Here is a 21,521-nt window from a genome sequence, read left to right on the forward strand (position 1 = left end):
CCGGTGTAGCACTTATCAGCAGCGTCTAGCTGTAAATCCCTGCTGCTTATACATGCAGCCAAGTATTACACACACACACACACACACACACACACACACACACACACACGCGCGCGCACACACACACACACACACACACACACACACACACACACACACACACACACACACACACACACACACACACACACACACACACACACACAAAAAAAAAAAAAAAAAACGAAAGGAGCTAGGAAAAGAGACAAGGAGGGAATCAGCAGAGGTCAGTCAGAGCAGGACAGAACAGCAAGGGCAAGCACACACACAACTACTCTCAGAACCATACAACCTATCACACCATCCCAACACACACTACAATCCATACCCACAGCCTCCACCCAACATCGAGCTATAGAATCCCACAGTATGCCACCAGGTCTCCCACCCCCACAGGCCCCCCAATCCACAGTGTTGGAAAGGAAACTGAAGGTATGGTACACAAACGCTGATGGAATAACAAATAAGTGGGAGGAGTGGCACGAAAGGGTCAAAGAAGCATCACCGGACATCATAGCTCTTACAGAAACCAAGCTTACAGGTATGATAACAGATGCCATCTTTCCAACGGGATACCAAATCCTGAGGAAAGACAGAGGGAACAGGGGGGGTGGAGGAGTGGCGTTGCTGATCAAAAATCGCTGGAATTTTGATGAGCTGGAGAGAGGAGATAGCGGAGAAGAAAGTGATTACATAGTGGGAACACTTCACTCTGGAGGTCCCAAGGTGGTAATAGCAGTGATGTATAACCCACCACAGAACAGCAGGAGGCCAAGGCAAGAGTACGACGAGAGCAATAGAGCGATGGTTGACACACTGGCTAGAGTGGCCAGAAGAGCTCATGCATGCAGGGCAAAGCTCCTGATCATGGGTGACTTTAACCACAAGGAGATCGATTGGGAGAACTTGGACCCACATGGGGGCCAAGATACATGGAGGGCTAAGATGATGGAGGTGGTACTGGAGAACTTCATGTACCAACACGTAAGGGACACTACAAGAGAGAGAGGAGAGGATGAACCAGCAAGGCTGGACTTAGTATTCACCTTCAGTAGTGCAGATATCGAGGACATCGCATATGAAAGACCCCTTGGGGCCAGTGACCATGTGGTTTTAAGCTTCGAATACACAGTAGAGCTACAAGTGGAGGGAGAAGCAGGAAGGCCAGGACGAATGAAGCCAAACTACAAGAAAGGGGGACTACACAGGAATGAGGAACTACCTGAACGGGGTTCAGTGGAACAGAGAACTGGCAGGGAAGCCAGTTAATGAGATGATGGAATATGTAGCAACAAAATGCAAGGAGGCTGAGGAGAGGTTTGTACCCAAGGGTAACAGGAGTAATGAAAAAGCCAGGATGAGCCCATGGTTTACCCAAAGGTGCAGGGAGGCAAAAACCAAGTGTGCTAGGGAATGGAAGAAATATAGAAGGCAAAGGACCCAGGAGAATAAGGAGAACAGTCGTAGAGCCAGAAACGAATATGCACAGATAAGAAGGGAGGCCCAAAGACAATATGAAAATGACATAGCAGCGAAAGCCAAATCTGACCCGAAACTGTTGTACAGCCACATCAGGAGGAAAACAACAGTCAAGGACCAGGTAATCAGGCTAAGGAAGGAAGGAGGAGAGACAACAGGAAATGACCGTGAAGTATGTGAAGAACTCAACAAGAGATTCAAAGAAGTGTTCACAGAGGAGACAGAAGGGACTCCAGAAAGACGGAGAGGTGGGGCACACCACCAAGTGCTGGACACAGTGCACACAACCGAGGAAGAAGTGAAGAGGCTTCTGAGTGAGCTAGATACCCCAAAGGCAATGGGGCCAGATAACATCTCCCCATGGGTATTGAGAGAGGGAGCAGAGGCGCTATGTGTACCCCTAACAACAATATTCAATACATCTATCGAAACAGGGAGATTGCCTGAGGCATGGAAGACAGCAAATGTAGTCCCAATCTTTAAAAAAGGAGACAGACATGAAGCACTAAACTACAGACCAGTGTCACTGACATGTATAGTATGCAAAATCATGGAGAAGATTATCAGGAGAAGAGTGGTGGAACACCTAGAAAGGAATGATCTCATCAACAGCAGCCAGCATGGTTTCAGGGACGGGAAATCCTGTGTCACAAACCTACTGGAGTTCTATGACATGGTGACAGCAGTAAGACAAGAGAGAGAGGGGTGGGTGGATTGCATTTTCTTGGACTGCAAGAAGGCGTTTGACACAGTTCCACACAAGAGATTGGTGCAAAAACTGGAGGACCAAGCAGGGATAACAGGGAAGGCACTACAATGGATCAGGGAATACTTGTCAGGAAGACAGCAGCGAGTCATGGTACGTGGCGAGGTGTCAGAGTGGGCACCTGTGACCAGCGGGGTCCCGCAGGGGTCAGTCCTAGGACCAGTGCTGTTTCTGATATTTGTGAACGACATGACGGAAGGAATAGACTCTGAGGTGTCCCTGTTTGCAGATGACGTGAAGTTGATGAGAAGAATACACTCGATCGAAGACCAGGCAGAACTACAAAGGGATCTGGACAGGCTGCAGACCTGGTCCAGCAATTGGCTCCTGGAGTTCAATCCCACCAAGTGCAAATTCATGAAGATTGGGGAAGGGCAAAGAAGGCCGCAGACGGAGTACAGTCTAGGGGGTCAGAGACTACAAACCTCACTCAAGGAAAAAGATCTTGGGGTGAGTATAACACCAGGCACATCTCCTGAAGTGCACATCAACCAAATAACTGCTGCAGCATATGGGCGCCTAGCAAACCTCAGAACAGCATTCCGACATCTTAATAAGGAATCGTTCAGGACCCTGTACACCGTATACGTTAGGCCCATATTGGAGTATGCGGCACCAGTTTGGAACCCACACCTAGCCAAGCACGTAAAGAAACTAGAGAAAGTGCAAAGGTTTGCAACAAGACTAGTCCCAGAGCTAAGAGGTATGTCCTACGAGGAGAGGTTAAGGGAAATCAACCTGACGACACTGGAGGACAGGAGAGATAGGGGGGACATGATAGCGACGTACAAAATACTGAGAGGAATTGACAAGGTGGACAAAGACAGGATGTTCCAGAGATTGGACACAGTAACAAGGGGACACAGTTGGAAGCTAAAGACAAAGATGAATCACAGGGATGTTAGGAAGTATTTTTTCAGCCACAGAGTAGTCAGTAAGTGGAATAGTTTGGGAAGTGATGTAGTGGAAGCAGGATCCATACATAGCTTTAAGCAGAGGTATGATAAAGCTCACGGCTCAGGGAGAGTGACCTAGTAGCGATCAGTGAAGAGGCGGGGCCAGGAGCTCGGACTCGACCCCCGCAACCTCAACTAGGTGAGTACAACTAGGTGAGTACACACACACACACACACACACACACACACACACACACACACGCACACGCACACGCACACGCACACGCACACGCACATTAAATATACTATTACAATATTATCCATTTATATAATTGTTACAACAAATACAACTTTTACTGGCAAATTTAGGTTATAATTTATGCATATGTATAACAGGATAACGGCAACAAGAGTGAATTACGAGCAGTGGTGGATGCCAGATGCAACAGCTCTTGCTTGGGGAGACTGGTCAATATTCTTACTGTATTGTGTGCCACACTTGGCCTTGATGGCCGTCCAGATCGGAAAAAAATAATCATTGGATGATTGCTTTACATACAAAACAATCTACGTCACCAGTCATGTGCATTCACGTTTTCTCTGGTTTTCTAAAAGAAAACGGATGAGATTAACAAAAGGTGTTTGCCTGGAGTTTACCTGGAGAGGGTTTCGGGGGTTAGTGGAGATTTAAAATTTTCAACTGTGAAATAAATTTTCAGTTGCAGGAAGAGGTAGAGAGTGTGAAGGGAGGGTTGGGGGGGGGGGGGTTAAAAGTGCGTGGTCCTCAGTAAAACGAGAGTGCGTCATACCTGGGTCAAGCTGCACCAGAGGTATGGACTGGTATTTATGCGTCACCATCACTATAAGCGGCTGCGTGGAAGCGGTGAGAAGCAGCAAACATGCAAGCAGTCATAGTGGGTGTCATGCGTCCGTCATGCCTGGTGGGAGCATGAGAATGGTGAGAGGTGGTGTGTCACAACTGATGCTTCCCCTTACACCGTGCTCCACACACTTATACTACACTCATCCTGCCTCACTCTCACAGTGTTACTGGAGAGCCTAGTGTAACTCAAACCGCTCTCCTGATAAGCACCACACACATACACACACACACACACACACACACACACGTCCCCCCCCCACACACACGTCCCCCCCACACACACGCGTCCCCCACACACATTCCCACCCCCACACACACATGGAGAAAGTTATCAGAAGAGTGGTGGAGCACCAAGAAAGGAATGAGCTTATCAGTGACAGCCAGCATGGTTTCAGGGACGGAAAATCTTGTGTCACAAACCTACTGGAGTTCTATGACAGGGTGACAGCAGTAAGAAAAGAGAGAGGGGTGGGTTGATTGCGTTTTCTTGCACAGTAAGAAGGTGTTTGATGCAGTTCCACACAAGAGATTAGTGCAAAGGCTGGAGGAACAGGCAGGAATAACAGGGAAGGCACTACAATGGATCAGGGAATACCCGTCAGGAAGACAAGAGCAAGCCATGGTACGTGGCGAGATGTTAGAGTGGGCGCCTGTGACAAGCAAGGTTCCGCAGGGGTCAGTCCTAGGACCGGTGCTGTTTTTGGTATTTGTGAACATGACGGAAGGATTAGATTCAGAAGTGTCCCTGTTTGCAGATGATGTGAAGTTGATGAAAAGAATTCAATCGGACGAGGACCAGAACTACAAAGGGTTCTGGACAGGCTGCAGGCCTGGTCCAGTAACTGGCTCCTGGAGTTCAACCCCAACAAGTGCAAAGTCATGAAGATGGGGAAGGGCAAAGAAGACCGCAGAGGGAATACAGTCTAGGGGGGCCAGAGACTACAAACCTCACTCAAGGAAAAGGATATTGTGGTTAGTATAACACCGAGCAAATCTCCTGAGGCGCACATCAACCAAATAATTGCTGCAGCATACGGGCGCCTGGCAAACCTAAGAACAGCATTCTAACATCTTAATATGGAATCGTTCAGGACCATGTACACTGTGTATGTTAGACCTATATTGGAGTGTGCAGCACCAGTTTGGAACCCACACCTAGCCAAGCATGTTAAAAACTAGAGAAAGTAAAAAGGTATGCAACAAGAGTAGTCCTGGAGCTACGGGGTATGTCCTACGAGGAGAGGTTAAGGGAAATCGACCTAACGACAGTGGAGGACAGGATACAGGGAATATGATAACGACATGTAAAATACTGAGAGGAATCGACAAGGTGGACAGAGACAGGATGATCCAGAGATGGGACACAGCAACAAGGGGTCACAGTTGGAAGTTGAAGACTTAAATGAATCACAGGGATGTTAGGAAGTATTTCTTCAATCACAGAGTTGTCAGGAAGTGGAACAGTCTGGGAAGTGATGTAGTGGAGGCAAGATCATTACACAGCTTTAAGAAGAGGTATGATAAAGCTCATGGAGCACTAAGAGTGACCTAGTAGCGACCAATGAAGAGGTGGGGCCAGGAGCTGTGAATCGACCTCTGCAACCACAACTAGGTGGGTACACACATTCCCTCCACACAAATACACACACACACACACACACACACACACACACACACACACACACAGAGGTATGATAAAGCTCACGGTTCAGGGAGTGACCTAGTAGCGACCAGTGAAGATGCGGGGCCAGGAGCTTTGAATCGACCCCTGCAACCTCAACTAGGTGAGTACACACACACACACACACCCTGTGACGAGCGGGATTCCACAGGGGTCAGTCCTAGGACCAGTGCTATTTCTGGTATGTGTGAATGACATGACGGAAGGGATAGATTCAGAAGTATCCCTGATTGCAGATGATGTGAAGTTAATAAGGAGAATTAAATCAGATGAGGACCAGGAAGGACTGCAGAGACCTGGACAGGCTGGAAGCTTGGTCCAGCAACTGGCTCCTCGAATTTAACCCCGCCAAATGCAAAGTCATGAAGATTGGGGAAGGGCAAAGAAGACCACAGACAGTATAGGATAGGTAGCCAAAGACTGCCAACCTACTCAAAGAAGGTGAGTATAATGCCGAGCACATCTCCTGAGGTGCACATCAACCAGATAACTGCTGCAGCATATGAGTGCCCGGCAAACCTGATAATAGCGTTCCGATACCCCAGTCAGGGATCGTTCAAGACTCTGTACACCGTATACGTCAGGCTCACACTGGAGTATGCAGCACCAGTTTGGAACCCACACCTGGTAAAGCACGTCAAGAAATTAGACTAGTTCCAGAGCTAAGGGTAATGTCCTACGAAGAAAGGTTAAGGGAAATCGGAAGTTGAAGAATTAGACGAGTCAAAAGGACGTTAGGAAGTATTTCTTTAGTTACAGAGTTGTCAGGAAGTGGAATAGTCTGCCATGTGACGTAATGGCGGGTAGGAACCATACATAGTTTTAAGACGAGGTTTGACAAAGCTCATGTAGCAGGGAGAGAGAGGACCTAGTAGCGATCAGTGAAGAGGTGGGGCCAGGATCTGACTCGACCCCTGCAATCACAAATAGGTGACACTTGAGGACAGGAGAACTAGGGGAATTATAACAACGTATAAAATACCGAGAGGAATTGGCAAGGTGAACAGGGACAGAAAGTTTGAGATATAAGAAACAGGAACACGAGGGCACAGCTGGAAGCTGAAAACTCATACGAGTCATAGCGATGGTAGGAAATATTCCTTTAGCCTTAGAATAGTCAGGAAGTGGGACGAACTGGAGAGTAAAGTGGCAGAGGTAGGATCCATACACAGTTTTAAGAAGAGGTATGATAAAACTCTTGAAGGCAGGAGTTAAACTAGTAGCAACCAGCTAAGAGGCAGGGAGAGGTGAGATTCGACCCCTGCTACCACACACAGGTAAGTATATACATATGAGTACACAAGCCTGCATAGTATATAAAGTGAGGGAGGTTATCAGAAGAGTGGCGGATCACCTAGGAGTGAGTTCATACATAACAGCCAGCAAGGCTTTAGGGATGAAAAGTCCTGTGTCACAAACCTAATGGAGTTCTATGACAAGGTAATGGCAGTAAGGCTAGAGAGAGAGAGAGAGAGAGAGAGAGAGAGAGAGAGAGAGAGAGAGAGAGAGAGAGAGAGAGAGAGAGAGAGAGAGAGAGAGAGAGAGACAGAGAGACAGAGAAAAAGAGAGAGACAGAGAAAAAGAGAGAGACAGAGAAAAAGAGAGAGAGAGAAAAAGAGAGAGACAGAGAGAAAAAGAGAGAGAAAGAGAGAAAGAGAGAGAGAGAGAGAGAGAGAGAGAGAGAGAGAGAGAGAGAGAGAGAGAGAGAGAGAGAGAGAGAGAGAGAGAGAGCGTACTTGCAACCCCTGCTGTCAAGCAGGGGTTGCAAGATTTTGTACGAGGCACAAGTACGCTCACACCTTGAGTATGCTCCACTTTCTTGGTTCGTCTGCCCCCTTCTCATCTGCGACTGCTTGACAGAGTAGAGAACAGAGCAAGACGTCTCATCTCTCGCCTGGACCAATCCTGGATAGATCTGTCATTTCAGCAGAGCCTTCAACACAGGAAGGTGTGGGTGGCCTTACTGTTATGTACAAGGCCAATATTGTCGAAGTACCACACTTGGATCCACTTCGAGGACAGCGTGAAGCAAGCTTCTATACCACAAGACGGGTAGAAAGCAGCAACTTCACTCTGGCTGTACCCTTCTGCAGAACACTTCATCTGAGGTCATTTATTCCCAGGATGACTCGACTATGGAACACATTCGTACAGCATTATGATGTAAACGAGATCAAGTCAGTTGATCAGATGAAAATGCTGGCCCACAGATGGCTCCAACTTCATCCTGTTCCCTACTTGAATGTTTCATATCAATAAAAATGCTTTCAAATGAGCTGATGTAGGTAACAGCTCTTAGCTCGTCAATAAAGTTAGGAATCCTTAACCTGTAAATAGCTTAGTCAATAAAGCTAGGGATCCTTAACCTTGTCAAACCTTGTGTAGAAAGAGGGAGAAAGAGAGAAAAAGAGAAAAAAGATGAGAGAGAGAGTTAGGTAAGACACATATGCAACAGTTAGGTATCTTTATTTCGAAACGTTTCGCCTACACAGTAGGCTTCTTCAGTCGAGTACAGAAAAGTTGATAGAAGCAGAAGATACTTGAAGACGATGTAATCAGTCCATCACCCTTAAAGTTTTGAGGTGGTCAGTCCCTCAGTCTGGAGAAGAGCATTGTTCCGTTGTGTGAAACAATATGAAGTTGAAGTGACAGGATGGAGCCTTTATATAGTGCCAGGAGGTGAGACGGAGGTTGCTTTGGGAGGGCAGGTCCCTCTCAAACCCAGCCGTTCTCACTAGTAGAGGTCGAAGTTGATGGTCTGTACCAAGATGCCCTTGTGTTGCAGTGTCTGACAGAATGAACACTAAAATGTTTCAGACAACGGAACAATGCTCTTCTCCAGACTGAGGGACTGACCACCTCAAAACTTTAAGGGTGATGGACTGATTACATCGTCTTCAAGTATCTTCTGCTTCTATCAACTTTTCTGTACTCGACTGAAGAAGCCTACTGTGTAGGCGAAACGTTTCGAAATAAAGATACCTAACTGTTGCATATGTGTCTTACCTAACAATCTGTCGGTATTTTATACCATTTTAATGTTCATTCTGTCAGACACTGCAACACAAGGGCATCTTGGTACAGACCATCAACTTCGACCTCTACTAGTGAGAACGGCTGGGTTTGAGAGGGACCTGCCCTCCCAAAGCAACCTCCGTCTCACCTCCTGGCACTATATAAAGGCTCCATCCTGTCACTTCAACTTCATATTGTTTCAGACAACGGAACAATGCTCTTCTCCAGACTGAGGGACTGACCACCCTCAAAACTTTAAGGGTGATGGACTGATTACATCGTCTTCAAGTATCTTCTGCTTCTATCAACTTTTCTGTACTCGACTGAAGAAGCCTACTGTGTAGGCGAAACGTTTCGAAATAAAGATACCTAACTGTTGCATATGTGTCTTACCTAACAATCTGTCGGTATTTTATACCATTTTAATGTTCATGAGTGAGAGAGAGAGAGAGAGAGAGAGAGAGAGAGAGAGAGACTGAGACTGCGTTTTCTTGGACTGTAAGAAGGCTTCTGACACAGTTCCACACAAGAGATTAGTTCAAAAGCTTGAGATCCAGGCAGGTATAATAGGGAAGGCACTGCAATGGCTCAGAGAATACCTGACAGGGAGAACAGTGAGTCATGGTACGTGGCGAAGTGTCGGAGTGGGAGCCTGTAACGAGTGGGGTTCCACAGGGGTCAGTCCTAGGTGCTGTTTCTGATATATGTCAATGATATGACGGAAGGGATAGACTCAGAAGTGTGTCTGTTTTGCAGACGATGTGAAGCTAATGAGCCGAATTCAATCGGATGAGGATCAGGCAGGATTACAAAGGGATCTGGACAGGCTGCAAGCCTGGTCCCGCAACTGGCTCCTGGAGTTTAACCCCAAGCAAGTGCAAAGTCATGAAGATCGGGGAAAGGCAAAGAAGGCTGCAGACAAAGTACAGTTTAGGGGGCAAAAGATTACAAACCTTACTAAAGGAAAAGGATATTGGGGTGAGTATAATCCCGAGGACATCTGAAGCCCACATCAACTAAACAACGGCTGAAGCATTTGGGTGATTAGGAAACCTAAGAATAGCGTTCCGGCACTTCAGTAAGGAATCATTCAGGACTCTGTACACAGTGTACGTCAGGCCCATATTGGAGTATGCAGCACCAGTCTGGAACCCACACTTAGTCAAACACGTCAAGAAATTAGAGAAAGTGCAAAGGTTTGCAACGAGACTAGTCCCGGAGCTAAGGGGCATGTCCTATGAGGAGAGGTTAAGGGAAATCGACCTGACGACACTGAGAACAGGAGGGTTAGAGAGGACATAACATAAAATACTGAGAGAAATCGACATGGTGGAGAGAAACAGGATGTTCCAGAGATGGGACACAGTAACAAGGGGTCACAATTTGAAGACTCAGATGAGTCACAGGGATGTTAGGAAGTATTTCTTCAGTCGTAGTGTTGTCAGGAAGTGGAATAGTCTGAAAAGTGATGTAGTGGAGTCAGGATCCATACACAGCTTTAAGAGGAGGTATGATAAATTTCATGGAGCAGGGAGAGAGTGGACCTGTGAAGAGGCGGGGCCAGGAGCTATGACTCGACCTCTGCAACCACAATTAGGTGAGTACACACACACACACACACGTACACACACACACGTGCACACACACACACACAGTGAAGAGGCGGGGCCAGGAGCTTGGACTCGACCCCTGCAACCTCAACTAGCTGAGTACACACACACACACACACACACACACACACACACACACACACACACACACACACACACTTTTGATGAGTTTTCAGAGTTTCTACTCCCGGAACCCGACCCTGGGTCAGGTTCGTCTAATGCTTGAGTGATCAACCAGGCTTTTGCTGCTGACGGCCCGCTGGTCCACACAAAAAAAGGGAAGTCAAGAATATCAGGAGACTTATTCGCATATTAGAGACAATTGCAGAGAGAGAACAAGGAGAATCAAAGCTAAATTATTAGTATTAGGAGATTCGGGATATTGACTGGGAAAACTGTGATTCCCCTGGAGGAACAGAAACACGGTGAAAAATTATGGAAGCAACAGGGAAGATGTTTGTGTAGCAACAAGTGAGGGAAACAAGAGTGACAAGGAATGAGACAGGAAGATAAACCAGCTAAACTTGATCTGGCTTTCACACAAAATAGTTGAAATTACTAACGGAGAAGCACTGGATGTCAGCGATCATGTGGTAACACGTTTTAAGAACATAAGAACATAAGAACGAAGGAACACTGCAGCAGGCCTACTGGCCCATGCGAGGCAGGTCCGTCTCCTACCGGCTTAAGCCAATGCACCCAACCTAGTCAGGTCAGGTCACATTGACTTAAGGGAGGAACACGGCAACCGACCTGGTAGCACAAGCTATCAGGTCCAACTCACACCCACCCACATCCATCCATGTATTTATCCAACCTATTTTTAAAGCTACACAAGGTTCTGGCCTCTATAACTGTACTTGGGAGTTTGTTCCACTCATCCACAACTCTATTACCAAACCAGTACTTTCCTATATCCTTCCTGAATCTGAATTTTTCCAACTTAAAACCATTGCTGCGAGTCCTGTCTAGGCTAGATATTTTCAGCACACTATTTACATCCCCTTTATTTATTCCTGTCTTCCATTTATACACCTCAATCATATCCCCCCTAATTCTACGTCTTTCTAGAGAGTGCAGATTCAGGGCCCTCAGTCTATCCTCATAGGGAAGGTTTCTGATACATGGGATCAACTTTGTCATCCTCCTTTGTACATTTTCCAGAGCATTTATCTCCATTCTGTAATACGGTGACCAAAACTGTGCAGCATAATCTAAATGAGGCCTAACCAAGGATGTATAGAGTTCAAGAACAACCTGAGGACTCCTATTATTTATGCTTCTTGATATGAAGCCAAGGATTCTATTAGCTTTATTGCGAACACTTAGGCACTGTTGTCTTGGTTTCAGATTACTGCTAACCAGAACTCCTAAATCTTTTTCGCAATCCGTAATATTAAGATCTACATTATTTAGTTTATATGTGGCATGGTTATTGTCCTGTCCAACATTTAGAACTTTGCATTTGTCTATATTAAACTGCATCTGCCACTTCTCCGACCACTGCATCAGTCTATTCAAATCTTCCTGGAGTGCTCTAATGTCCTCGTCAGAATGAATTCGACGGCCTATTTTGGTGTCATCGGCAAACTTGCTGATGTCGCTCTTTATGCCCTCATCTATGTCGTTTATGTAGATTGTGAACAGCAGGGGGCCCAACACTGACCCCTGAGGAACACCACTCGTGACGCTTCTCCACTCTGATTTCTCCCCATTTATGCAAACTCTCTGCTGCCTATTTGTCAACCATGCCTCTATCCAGGAAAAAAATTTTCCTCCTATTCCATGTGCCTTAATTTTCCTCAATAGTCTCTGATGTGGGACCCTGTCAAAAGCCTTACTGAAGTCCATATACACAATATCATATTCATTACCATGATCTACCTCCTCAAATACCTTAGTGAAAAAAGTTAATAAATTCGTAAGGCAGGAACGCCCCTTTGTAAAACCATGCTGAGATTCGTTGATTAATTTATGCTTTTCAAGGTGGCTACGAACTGCCTCGGCAATTATTGACTCCATAAATTTTCCCACTATGGAGGTTAGGCTTATTGGTCTGTAGTTCGAAGCTAAGGACCTGTCACCTGCTTTGAAAATAGGTATCACATTTGCTATTTTCCACTTATCTGGCACCTTGCCAGTTTGTAGTGATATGTTGAAAAGATTAGCCAAAGGTTTGCTAAGCTCCTCTTTACATTCCTTTAGAACCCTTGCATACAGTTCATCAGGGCCTGGGGATTTGTTAGGTTTTAATTTATCTATTTGCCTAAGGACCATGTCACTTGTGACCCTAATCGTGCATAGTTTATTATCGTCCTGTTCTACATAATTTATCATTTCTGGAATATCGCTGGTATCCTCCTGTGTAAAAACTGAGAGGAAGTATGTGTTGAAAATTCTACACATTTCCTTATCACTGTCAGTAAGCTGACCCGAGGAACTTTTGAGTGGGCCTATCTTGTCCCTGATCTTACTTCTGTATACCTGAAAGAATCCTTTTGGGTTAGTCCTCGATTCTCTTGCAACTTTAACATCATAATATCTTTTTGCTTTTCTAATTCCCTTTTTTATTTCTTTCTTTAACTGAATATATCGATTTCTTAATTGCCCCTCTCCTCTTTTGATTTGCCTATATATTCCTCTCTTTTGACCAATCAGATATTTTAGTCTATTGTTCATCCATTTAGGATCATTTTTGTTTGATCTGATTTCCCTATTTGGAACATAATTTGACTGAGCAGCTAGAACTATGCCCTGGAAAGCGTCATATCGGCAACCATCACCACCTACCTGACCCTTAGTCAGGTCATTCCAGTTCAGCCCACCTAAGTAATTTTTCAGTCCTATGAAATCAGCCAAGCGAAAGTCAGGAACAGAGACTTGATTGCCATTATTAGGGGAATTCCATGATATATTAAAACTGAGTGATTTGTGATCACTTTCCCCAAGCTCATCATTAACCTCAAGATTATTAATTAGTGTTTCCCTACTGGCAAGAACCAGGTCAAGGAGGTTATTTCCCCTAGTTGGCTCTGTCACAAACTGTTTTAAAAAACAATCCTGGATTGTATCAAGAAAGTCACCTGACTCTAAATTTCCTGTCAAATTGCTCCAGTCAATCTGTCTATAGTTGAAATCTCCCATTAGCACAACATTTTCGTATGCAGATGCCTTACGAATTTCGTCCCATAGAAGTTTACTGCACTCCCTATCAAGATTTGGGGCCCTGTAAATCACACCCAAAATTAGTTTTTCTCGGCCCTCGAGAAGCTGTAACCAAACAGATTCAGTGGCCGACGCTTCTAATTTTATATCTTGTCTAACACAACAATTTAAATTGTCTCTCACATACATCGCTACTCCACCACCCTTCCTGTTGACCCTGTCAGTGTGGAATAATTTATAGCCTTGTATGTGACATTCAGAGGGCATCTCTCTATCTTTCAGATTGAGCCAGGTCTCTGTTATAGCAATAATATCTATGTTTCCTGCACTTGCAATTAATCTTAGCTCATCTATCTTATTTCTTACACTCCTGCTATTAGTATAGTAAACCTTAAGGGAGCTAGTCCCTTGCTGCCCTCTGCTGTCCCCCTTTGTTTGCTGACCTGATCTATTGCCTTTATTTATAACTTCATGCTGAATTCCTTTTATACATTTACTGTTTCCAACCCTAGTATGGCAACCTGCTTGTTTCCCACACACACCCATACCTCTATCTTCTATCAGTTTAAAATCATAGGCATTTCACCAATGGCCTTCTCAATTGAGTTTGCAAGTGCTACTACCCCTGCCCCAGAGAGATGTACCCCATCCCTTGCATACATATCATGTTTGCCATAAAAGTTGTTCCAGTTGTCAATGAATGGGATTGCAAGTTCCCTGCAGTATCTGTCTAGCCAGCAATTTACACCAATTGCCCTAGACAACCATTCATTTCCTACTCCCCTTCTAGGAAATATGCTACATATGATTGGGACCCCTCCCTTAGACTTAATGAAATCTATAGCTGACCTGTACTTATCTAGCAGCTCTTCTCTCCTACCCTTCCCAATATCATTTCCACCAGCACTGAGACAGATAATGGGCTTGTTCCCATTACCTGGCATGATATTATCCAGCCTGTTGACAATGTCCCCAACACCAGCTCCAGGGAAGCACACTCTATCTCTCATCTTCTTATTCCTATTACAAAAAGCATGGTCAATATATCTTACCTGAGAGTCACCAACCACAAGAATGCGCTTACCTCTGTTAGCAGGGGCAGTAGTACCCTTACTTTCACTGGCCACTGAAGTACATTCATCCTGAAGAACAGAGAAACGATTTCCTACCTTCAGATCTTCACTCTTAGCTTTCCTTATTCTGATTCTCCTCCCATTACTGGTTACCACTCGCCACTTGTAGCAGGTGCTGGACTGCACCTCACTGCTGGTAGCTACCTCCCCACCTACAGGCTCCTCACAGCGAGAGACAGACTGCACCTCACTGCTAGAAGCCTCATTCCCCACAACTCCAGCCACCTCACACTCTCTCCCAGACCCATTGAGGTGGACCTTCAGCCTCCTAATCTCCTCCTGGAGAAGCAAGACCTCCTCCTTCAACTCTCCAACCTCAATTTTTAAAACACTGCAGAAGCAAGCCATGCTTTGTAACCGTCCACGCTAATCCCCAAAGCAGCTCAGGGTCTGTGACCTCACGTGACGACTGACCACTGAACTCAGGGAAAAAATAAAGGAAGTGAATGACAAGAAATTGGACTTCAAAAAGGGGCAGCATGAGAAATTTTGTGAAGGAAATGCAGTGAGAAAATAAACTAGAGGATAAAGCAGTAGAGGAAAGGATGGAGGTAATAAAGTCAAAGTACCATGATACAAAACAGATTCATACTAAGCATGAAGAAAGAAGAAAAAAGAGACAACTCATGTATCAGTCAATGAAGGTGCAAGAGGATCTGGAGGAAATATAGAGCTAATTCAACCACGGAACACTAAAAAAACAAGCAGAACCAAAACAAAAAAAAAAAGTGAGAATAAGGACAACTGAGTGTGTGAAAATACAGCATCAACATCAAAAACTGAACCAGCGATACTACAAAGCTTCATAAGAATAAAGGAAACTGAGAAACATAAAGGGGAGGGAGAGATGACGGAGAAGGGCAGAAGTATTCAAAGAGCTTTGTGAAAATCAAAGAAGTATTCACAAAAAAGTCGAGAACTACCGGAAGACATTGTAGTCACTACAGATGAACAGGAGCTAAAGAGAAGAGCAACACAACACAAGAATTGATAACACTACTGGAAGGGTTATATATAATAAAAGTAATGTGACCAGATACTGGTTCTCCATGGGTGCTGAGAGGAGCAGAACCACTGCAGTGCCCATATCTAAAAAAATAGGAAGGGAAGGGGAAGGGGTTTAGACAAAAGACACTGAGGAAGAGGATGGTATCTCTAACATGCATAATGTCAAAAGTTTTGGTGAAGATTATAAGAAAAATTGTAATGGAGCACTTTGAGAAGATTCTTTACAGAAAACCAGCATGATGTAAAATTCTGTCTTACGAGCTTGAAGTTCTATAAGAGTTCAAGATATAAAACAAGAAAGGCAGTACCACACTAGTGATTAACTCAGAAATTAGAGGTACAGGCCGGGTTAAAAGACAAGAGTGTTCCAGTGGAACAGGAGCACCTGAAAGGCAGGAAGCAGAGTTGTTAACACTAAGTGAACGAAATACCAGAAGGGATGGCATATTATAAACATAAGTCACCGTTTACTATTGCTGTTAAACTCATGAGAATAAAAACAGGATAGGACAGCAGTAAGCTCCAGTAAAACCTCAACAGGCTGCAGATATGGTCGTTCTGTAGTGAAATCCAAGCAAATGCAAAGTCATGTGATTCACAGGAGAGGACAGACCGGACACAAAACAGCATAGGTGAAGAGAAGGTGCAAATGTCAGTGAACAAAAAGGAGCTGGGGAGAAATATAACATAGAGCATATAGCAGGAATTACGTCAGCAGCATCTGCAAGATTAATAAACTTCGGAAAATTATTCAGGAACTTAAGCAAAGAACCCTTTAAAACTTAATGATATATCCTAGCTGAATCATCGAGTATGTTGCCCTAGCATGGAGCCCACACCTGATCAACCATATCTAGAAGCTGGAAAAAGACCAGCCAGACTAGTATCACAACTAAGAGGAATAAAATCTGAGACTGACCTAAAGAAACTAAACCTGACGACCTTGGTAGAGGATTACTGAAACATGATCACAGCATAAAGAAACCTTAAGAGGAATTGGCAGTACACACAGGAGAGACTGTTTTAACCATGAAGACCAAGGAAACACAAGTGGAAGATAATGACAAAGTATCAAGGGACACAGGTAGATGACAGTATCAAGGGACACAGGTAGATGACAGTATCAAGGGACACAGGTAGATGACAGTATCAATGGACACAGGTAGATGACAGTATCAAGGTACACAGGTAGATGACAGTATCAAGGGACACAGGTAGATGACAGTATCAAGGGACACAGGTGGATGATGACACAGTATCAAGGAACACAGGTAGAAGACGAAGACACAGATGAGCCATAAGGATGTATTTCTTTAGTCTCAGGTAGGCTCAAAAACTGAATGACTTGGATAAGGCAGTGGTGAAGGTAACTTGGATAAGGCAGTGGTGAAGCTAACTTGGATTAGGCAGTGGTGAAGGTAACTTGGACAAGGCAGTGGTGAAGGTAACTTGGACAAGGCAGTGGTGAAGCTAACTTGGATAAGGCAGTGGTGAAGGAAACTTGGATAAAGCAGTGGTGAAGGTAACTTAGATAAGGCAGCGGTGAAGGTAACTTGGATAAAGCAGTGGTGAAGGTAACTTGGATAAAGCAGTGGTGAAGGTAACTTGGATAAGGCAGTGGTGAAGGTAACTTGGATAAAGCAGTGGTGAAGGTAACTCGGATAAGGCAGTGAAGGTAACTTGGATAAGGCAGTGGTGAAGGTAACTTGGATAAAGCAGTGGTGAAGGTAACTTGGATAAACCAGCGGTGAAGGTAACTTGGATAAACCAGCGGTGAAGGTAACTTGGATAAACCAGCGGTGAAGGTAACTTGGATAAGGCAGTGGTGAAGGTAACTTGGATAAAGCAGTGGTGAAGGTAACTTGGATAAGGCAGTGGTGAAGGTAACTTGGATAAACCAGCGGTGAAGGTAACTTGGATAAGGCAGTGGTGAAGGTAACTTCGATAAAGCAGTGGTGAAGGTAACTTGGATAAGGCAGTGGTGAAGGTAACTTGGATAAACCAGTGCTGAAGGTAACTTGGATAGGGCAGTGGTGAAGGTAACTTTGATAAAGCAGTGGTTAAGGTAACTTGGATAAAGCAGTGGTGAAGGTAACTTGGATAAAGCAGTGGTGAAGGTAACTTCGATAAGGCAGTGGTGAAGGTAACTCGAATAAGGCAGTGGTGAAAGTAACTTGGATAAGGCAATGGTGAAAGTAACTTGGATAAGGCAGTGGTGAAGGTAACTTAGATAAGGCAGTGGTGAAAGTAACTTGGATAAGGCAGTGGTGAAGGTAACTTAGATAAGGCAGTGGTGAAAGTAACTTGGATAAGGCAGTGGTGAAGGCAAACTGAATACACAGCTTTAAGAGCATATATTATGAAGACTAAGAAATCAGTATGGGTAATCAACGTGGCCTGGCAGACGGGGTCAAGAGGCGAGTCTCAACCCCCATAAGTTGGTGGGTAATGAGATGGATGGGGTCTTGTGGTAGGTGGTGAGTGAGTGTAAGAGAGACTGGGGGTGGGTAGGAGGTGAGAGTGTAAGAGAGACTGGAGGGATGATGGTAGGTGGTGAGAGTGTAAGAGACTGAAGGGATGGTGGTAGGTAGTGAGGGTGTAAGAGAGACTGGAGGTATGATGGTAAGTGGCGAGAATGTAAGAGACTGGAGGGATAATGGTAGGTGGTGAGAGTGTAGGAGAGACTGGAGGTATGGTGGCAAGTGGTGAGAGTGTAAGAGACTGGAGACATAATGGTAGGTGGTGACAGTGTAAGAGAGACTGAAGGGATGGAGGTAAGTGGTCAAAGTGTAAGAGAGACTGGAGGGATGGAGGTAAGTGGTGAGAGTGTAAGAGAGAATGGAGGGATGGTGGTAGATGGTGAGAGAGAAAGAGAGAATGGAGGGATGGTGGTAGATGGTGAGAGAGAAAGAGAGAATGGAGGGATGGTGGTAGATGGTGAGAGAGAAAGAGAGAATGGAGGGATGGTGGTAGATGGTGAGAGTGTAAGAGAGACTGGAGGGATGATGGTAGGTGGTGAGAGTGAAAGAGAGAATGGAGGGATGGTGGTAGGTGGAGAGAGTGTAAGAGAGACTGGGGGGAAGGTGGAAGGTGGTGAGAGCGTAAGAGAGACTGGAGGGATGATGGTAGGTGGTGAGAGTGTAAGAGACTGGGGGGATGATGGTAGGTGGTGAGAGTGTAAGAGAGACTGGGGGGATGATGGTAGGTGATGAGAGTGTAAGAGAGACTGGGGGGATGATGGTTGGTGGTGAGAGTGTAAGAGAGACTGGAGGGATGATGGTAGGTGGAGAGAGTGTAAGAGAGACTGGGGGGAAGGTGGAAGGTGGTGAGAGCGTAAGAGAGACTGGAGGGATGATGGTAGGTGGTGAGAGTGTAAGAGACTGGAGGGATGATGGTAGGTGGTGACAGTGTAAGAGAGACTGGAGGGATGGTGCTAGGTGGTGAGAGTGTAAGAGACTGGAGGGATGATGGTAGGTGGTGACAGTGTAAGAGAGACTGGGGGGATGATGGTAGGTGATGAGAGTGTAAGAGAGACTGGGGGGATGATGGTTGGTGGTGAGAGTGTAAGAGAGACTGGAGGGATGATGGTAGGTGGTGAGAGTGTAAGAGACTGGAGGGATGATGGTAGGTGGTGAGAGTGTAAGAGACTGGGGGGATGATGGTAGGTGATGAGAGTGTAAGAGAGACTGGGGGGAAGGTGGAAGGTGGTGAGAGCGTAAGAGAGACTGGAGGGATGATGGTAGGTGATGAGAGTGTAAGAGACTGGAGGGATGATGGTAGGTGGTGAGAGTGTAAGAGACTGGGGGGATGATGGTAGGTGATGAGAGTGTAAGAGAGACTGGGGGGAAGGTGGAAGGTGGTGAGAGCGTAAGAGAGACTGGAGGGATGATGGTAGGTGGTGAGAGTGTAAGAGAGACTGGGGGGATGATGGTAGGTGATGAGAGTGTAAGAGAGACTGGGGGGAAGGTGGAAGGTGGTGAGAGCGTAAGAGAGACTGGAGGGATGATGGTAGGTGGTGAGAGTGTAAGAGAGACTGGGGGGATGATGGTAGGTGATGAGAGTGTAAGAGAGACTGGGGGGATGATGGTTGGTGGTGAGAGTGTAAGAGAGACTGGAGGGATGATGGTAGGTGGTGAGTGTAAGAGAGACAGTGGGGGGGATGGTGGTAGGTGGTGAGAGTGTAAGAGAGACTGTAGGGATGATGGTAGGTGATGAGAGTGTAAGAGAGACTGGGGGGATGATGGTTGGTGGTGAGAGTGTAAGAGAGACTGGAGGGATGATGGTAGGTGGTGAGAGTGTAAGAGAGACTGGGGGGGATGGTGGTAGGTGGTGAGAGTGTAAGAGAGACTGGGGGGATGATGGTAGGTGGTGAGAGTGTAAGAGAGACTGTAGGGATGATGGTAGGTGATGAGAGTGTAAGAGAGACTGGGGGGATGATGGTTGGTGGTGAGAGTGTAAGAGAGACTGGAGGGATGATGGTAGGTGGTGAGAGTGTAAGAGAGACTGTAGGGATGATGGTAGGTGATGAGAGTGTAAGAGAGACTGGGGGGATGATGGTTGGTGGTGAGAGTGTAAGAGAGACTGGAGGGATGATGGTAGGTGGTGAGAGTGTAAGAGAGACTGGGGGGGATTGTGGTAGGTGGTGAGAGTGTAAGAGAGACTGGAGGGATGATGGTAGGTGGTGAGAGTGTAAGAGAGACTGGAGGGATGGTGGTAGGTGGTGAGAGTGTAAGAGAGACTGGAGGGATGGTGGTAGGTGGTGAGAGTGTAAGAGAGTGGAGGGACGGTGGTAGGTGGTGAGAGTGTAAGAGAGACTGGAGGGATGATGGTAGGAGGTGAGAGTGTAAGAGACTTGAGGGATAATGGTAGGTGGTGGAGTGTAAGAGAGACGGGGGGGGATGGTGGTAAGTGGTGAGAGTGCAAGAGACTGGAGGGATGATGGTAGGTGGTGAGAGTGTAAGAGAAACTGGAGGGATGGTGGTAGGTGGTGACAGTGTAAGAGAGTGGAGGGATTATGGTAGGTGGTGAGAGTGTAAGAGAGACTGGAAGGATGGAGGTAAGTGGTGAGAGTGTAAGAGAGACTGGAGGGATGGCGGTACGTGGTGAGAGTGTAAGAGAGACTGGAGGGATGGTGGTAGGTGGTGAGAGTGTAAGAGAGACTGGGGGGTGGCAGTAGGTGGTGAGAGTATAAGAGAGACTGGAGGGATGATGGTAGGTGGTGAGAGTGAAAGAGACTGGAGGGATGGTGGTAGGTGGTGAGAGTGTAAGAGAGACTAGAGGGATGATGGTAGGTGGTGAGAGTGTAAGAGAGACTGGGGGGTGGCGGTAGGTGGTGAGAGTATAAGAGAGACTGGAGGGATGATGGTAGGTGGTGAGAGTGAAAGAGACTGGAGGGATGGTGGTAGGTGGTGAGAGTGTAAGAGAGACTGGAGGGATGGAGGTAGGTGGTCAGAGTGCGAGAGAGACTGGAGGGACGGTGGTAGGTGGTGAGAGTGTAAGAGACTGGGGGGGATGGTGGTAGGTGGTGAGTGTAAAAGAGACTGGAAGGATGATGGTAGGTGGTGAGAGTGTAAGAGACTGGAGCGATGGTGGTAGGTGGTGAGAGTGTAAGAAACTGGAGGGATGGTGGTAGGTAATGAGAGTGCAAGAGACTGGAGGGATGGTGGTAGGTGGTGAGAGTGTAAGAGACAGGAGGGATGGTGGCAGGTGGTGAGAGTGTAAGATAGACTGGAGGGATGGTGGTAGGTGGTGAGAGTTTAAGAGAGACTGGAGGGATGGTGGTAGGTGGTGAGAGTGTAAGAGAGACTGGAGGGGTGGTGGTAGGTGGTGAGAGTGTAAGAGAGACT

The 21,521-nt window shown here is 46.0% G+C and overlaps 1 protein-coding gene across 4 annotated transcripts in view; it reads right to left on the reverse strand.

Moving 5' to 3' along the window:
- Nucleotides 1-21,521, reverse strand: part of ATP8A (ATPase phospholipid transporting 8A1) — an 817,844-nt gene that overhangs the window by 549,829 nt on the left and 246,494 nt on the right. Inside the window, exon 2 of one of the 4 annotated variants that reach the window (XM_070092203.1) lies at nt 3,990-4,118. The exons of 2 other annotated variants lie outside the window; for them this stretch is intronic. In XM_070092203.1, coding sequence (XP_069948304.1) covers nt 3,990-4,038 — 49 coding nt within the window. In that variant the 5' untranslated portion in view covers nt 4,039-4,118. Of the gene's footprint in view, nt 1-3,989; nt 4,222-21,521 lie in introns of those variants that run through there. One more of the 4 variants, XM_070092202.1, reaches the window with a different exon arrangement.

Source organism: Cherax quadricarinatus, chromosome 38, assembly GCF_038502225.1.
Source record: "Cherax quadricarinatus isolate ZL_2023a chromosome 38, ASM3850222v1, whole genome shotgun sequence".
In the NCBI taxonomy this organism is placed as follows: domain Eukaryota; kingdom Metazoa; phylum Arthropoda; class Malacostraca; order Decapoda; family Parastacidae; genus Cherax; species Cherax quadricarinatus.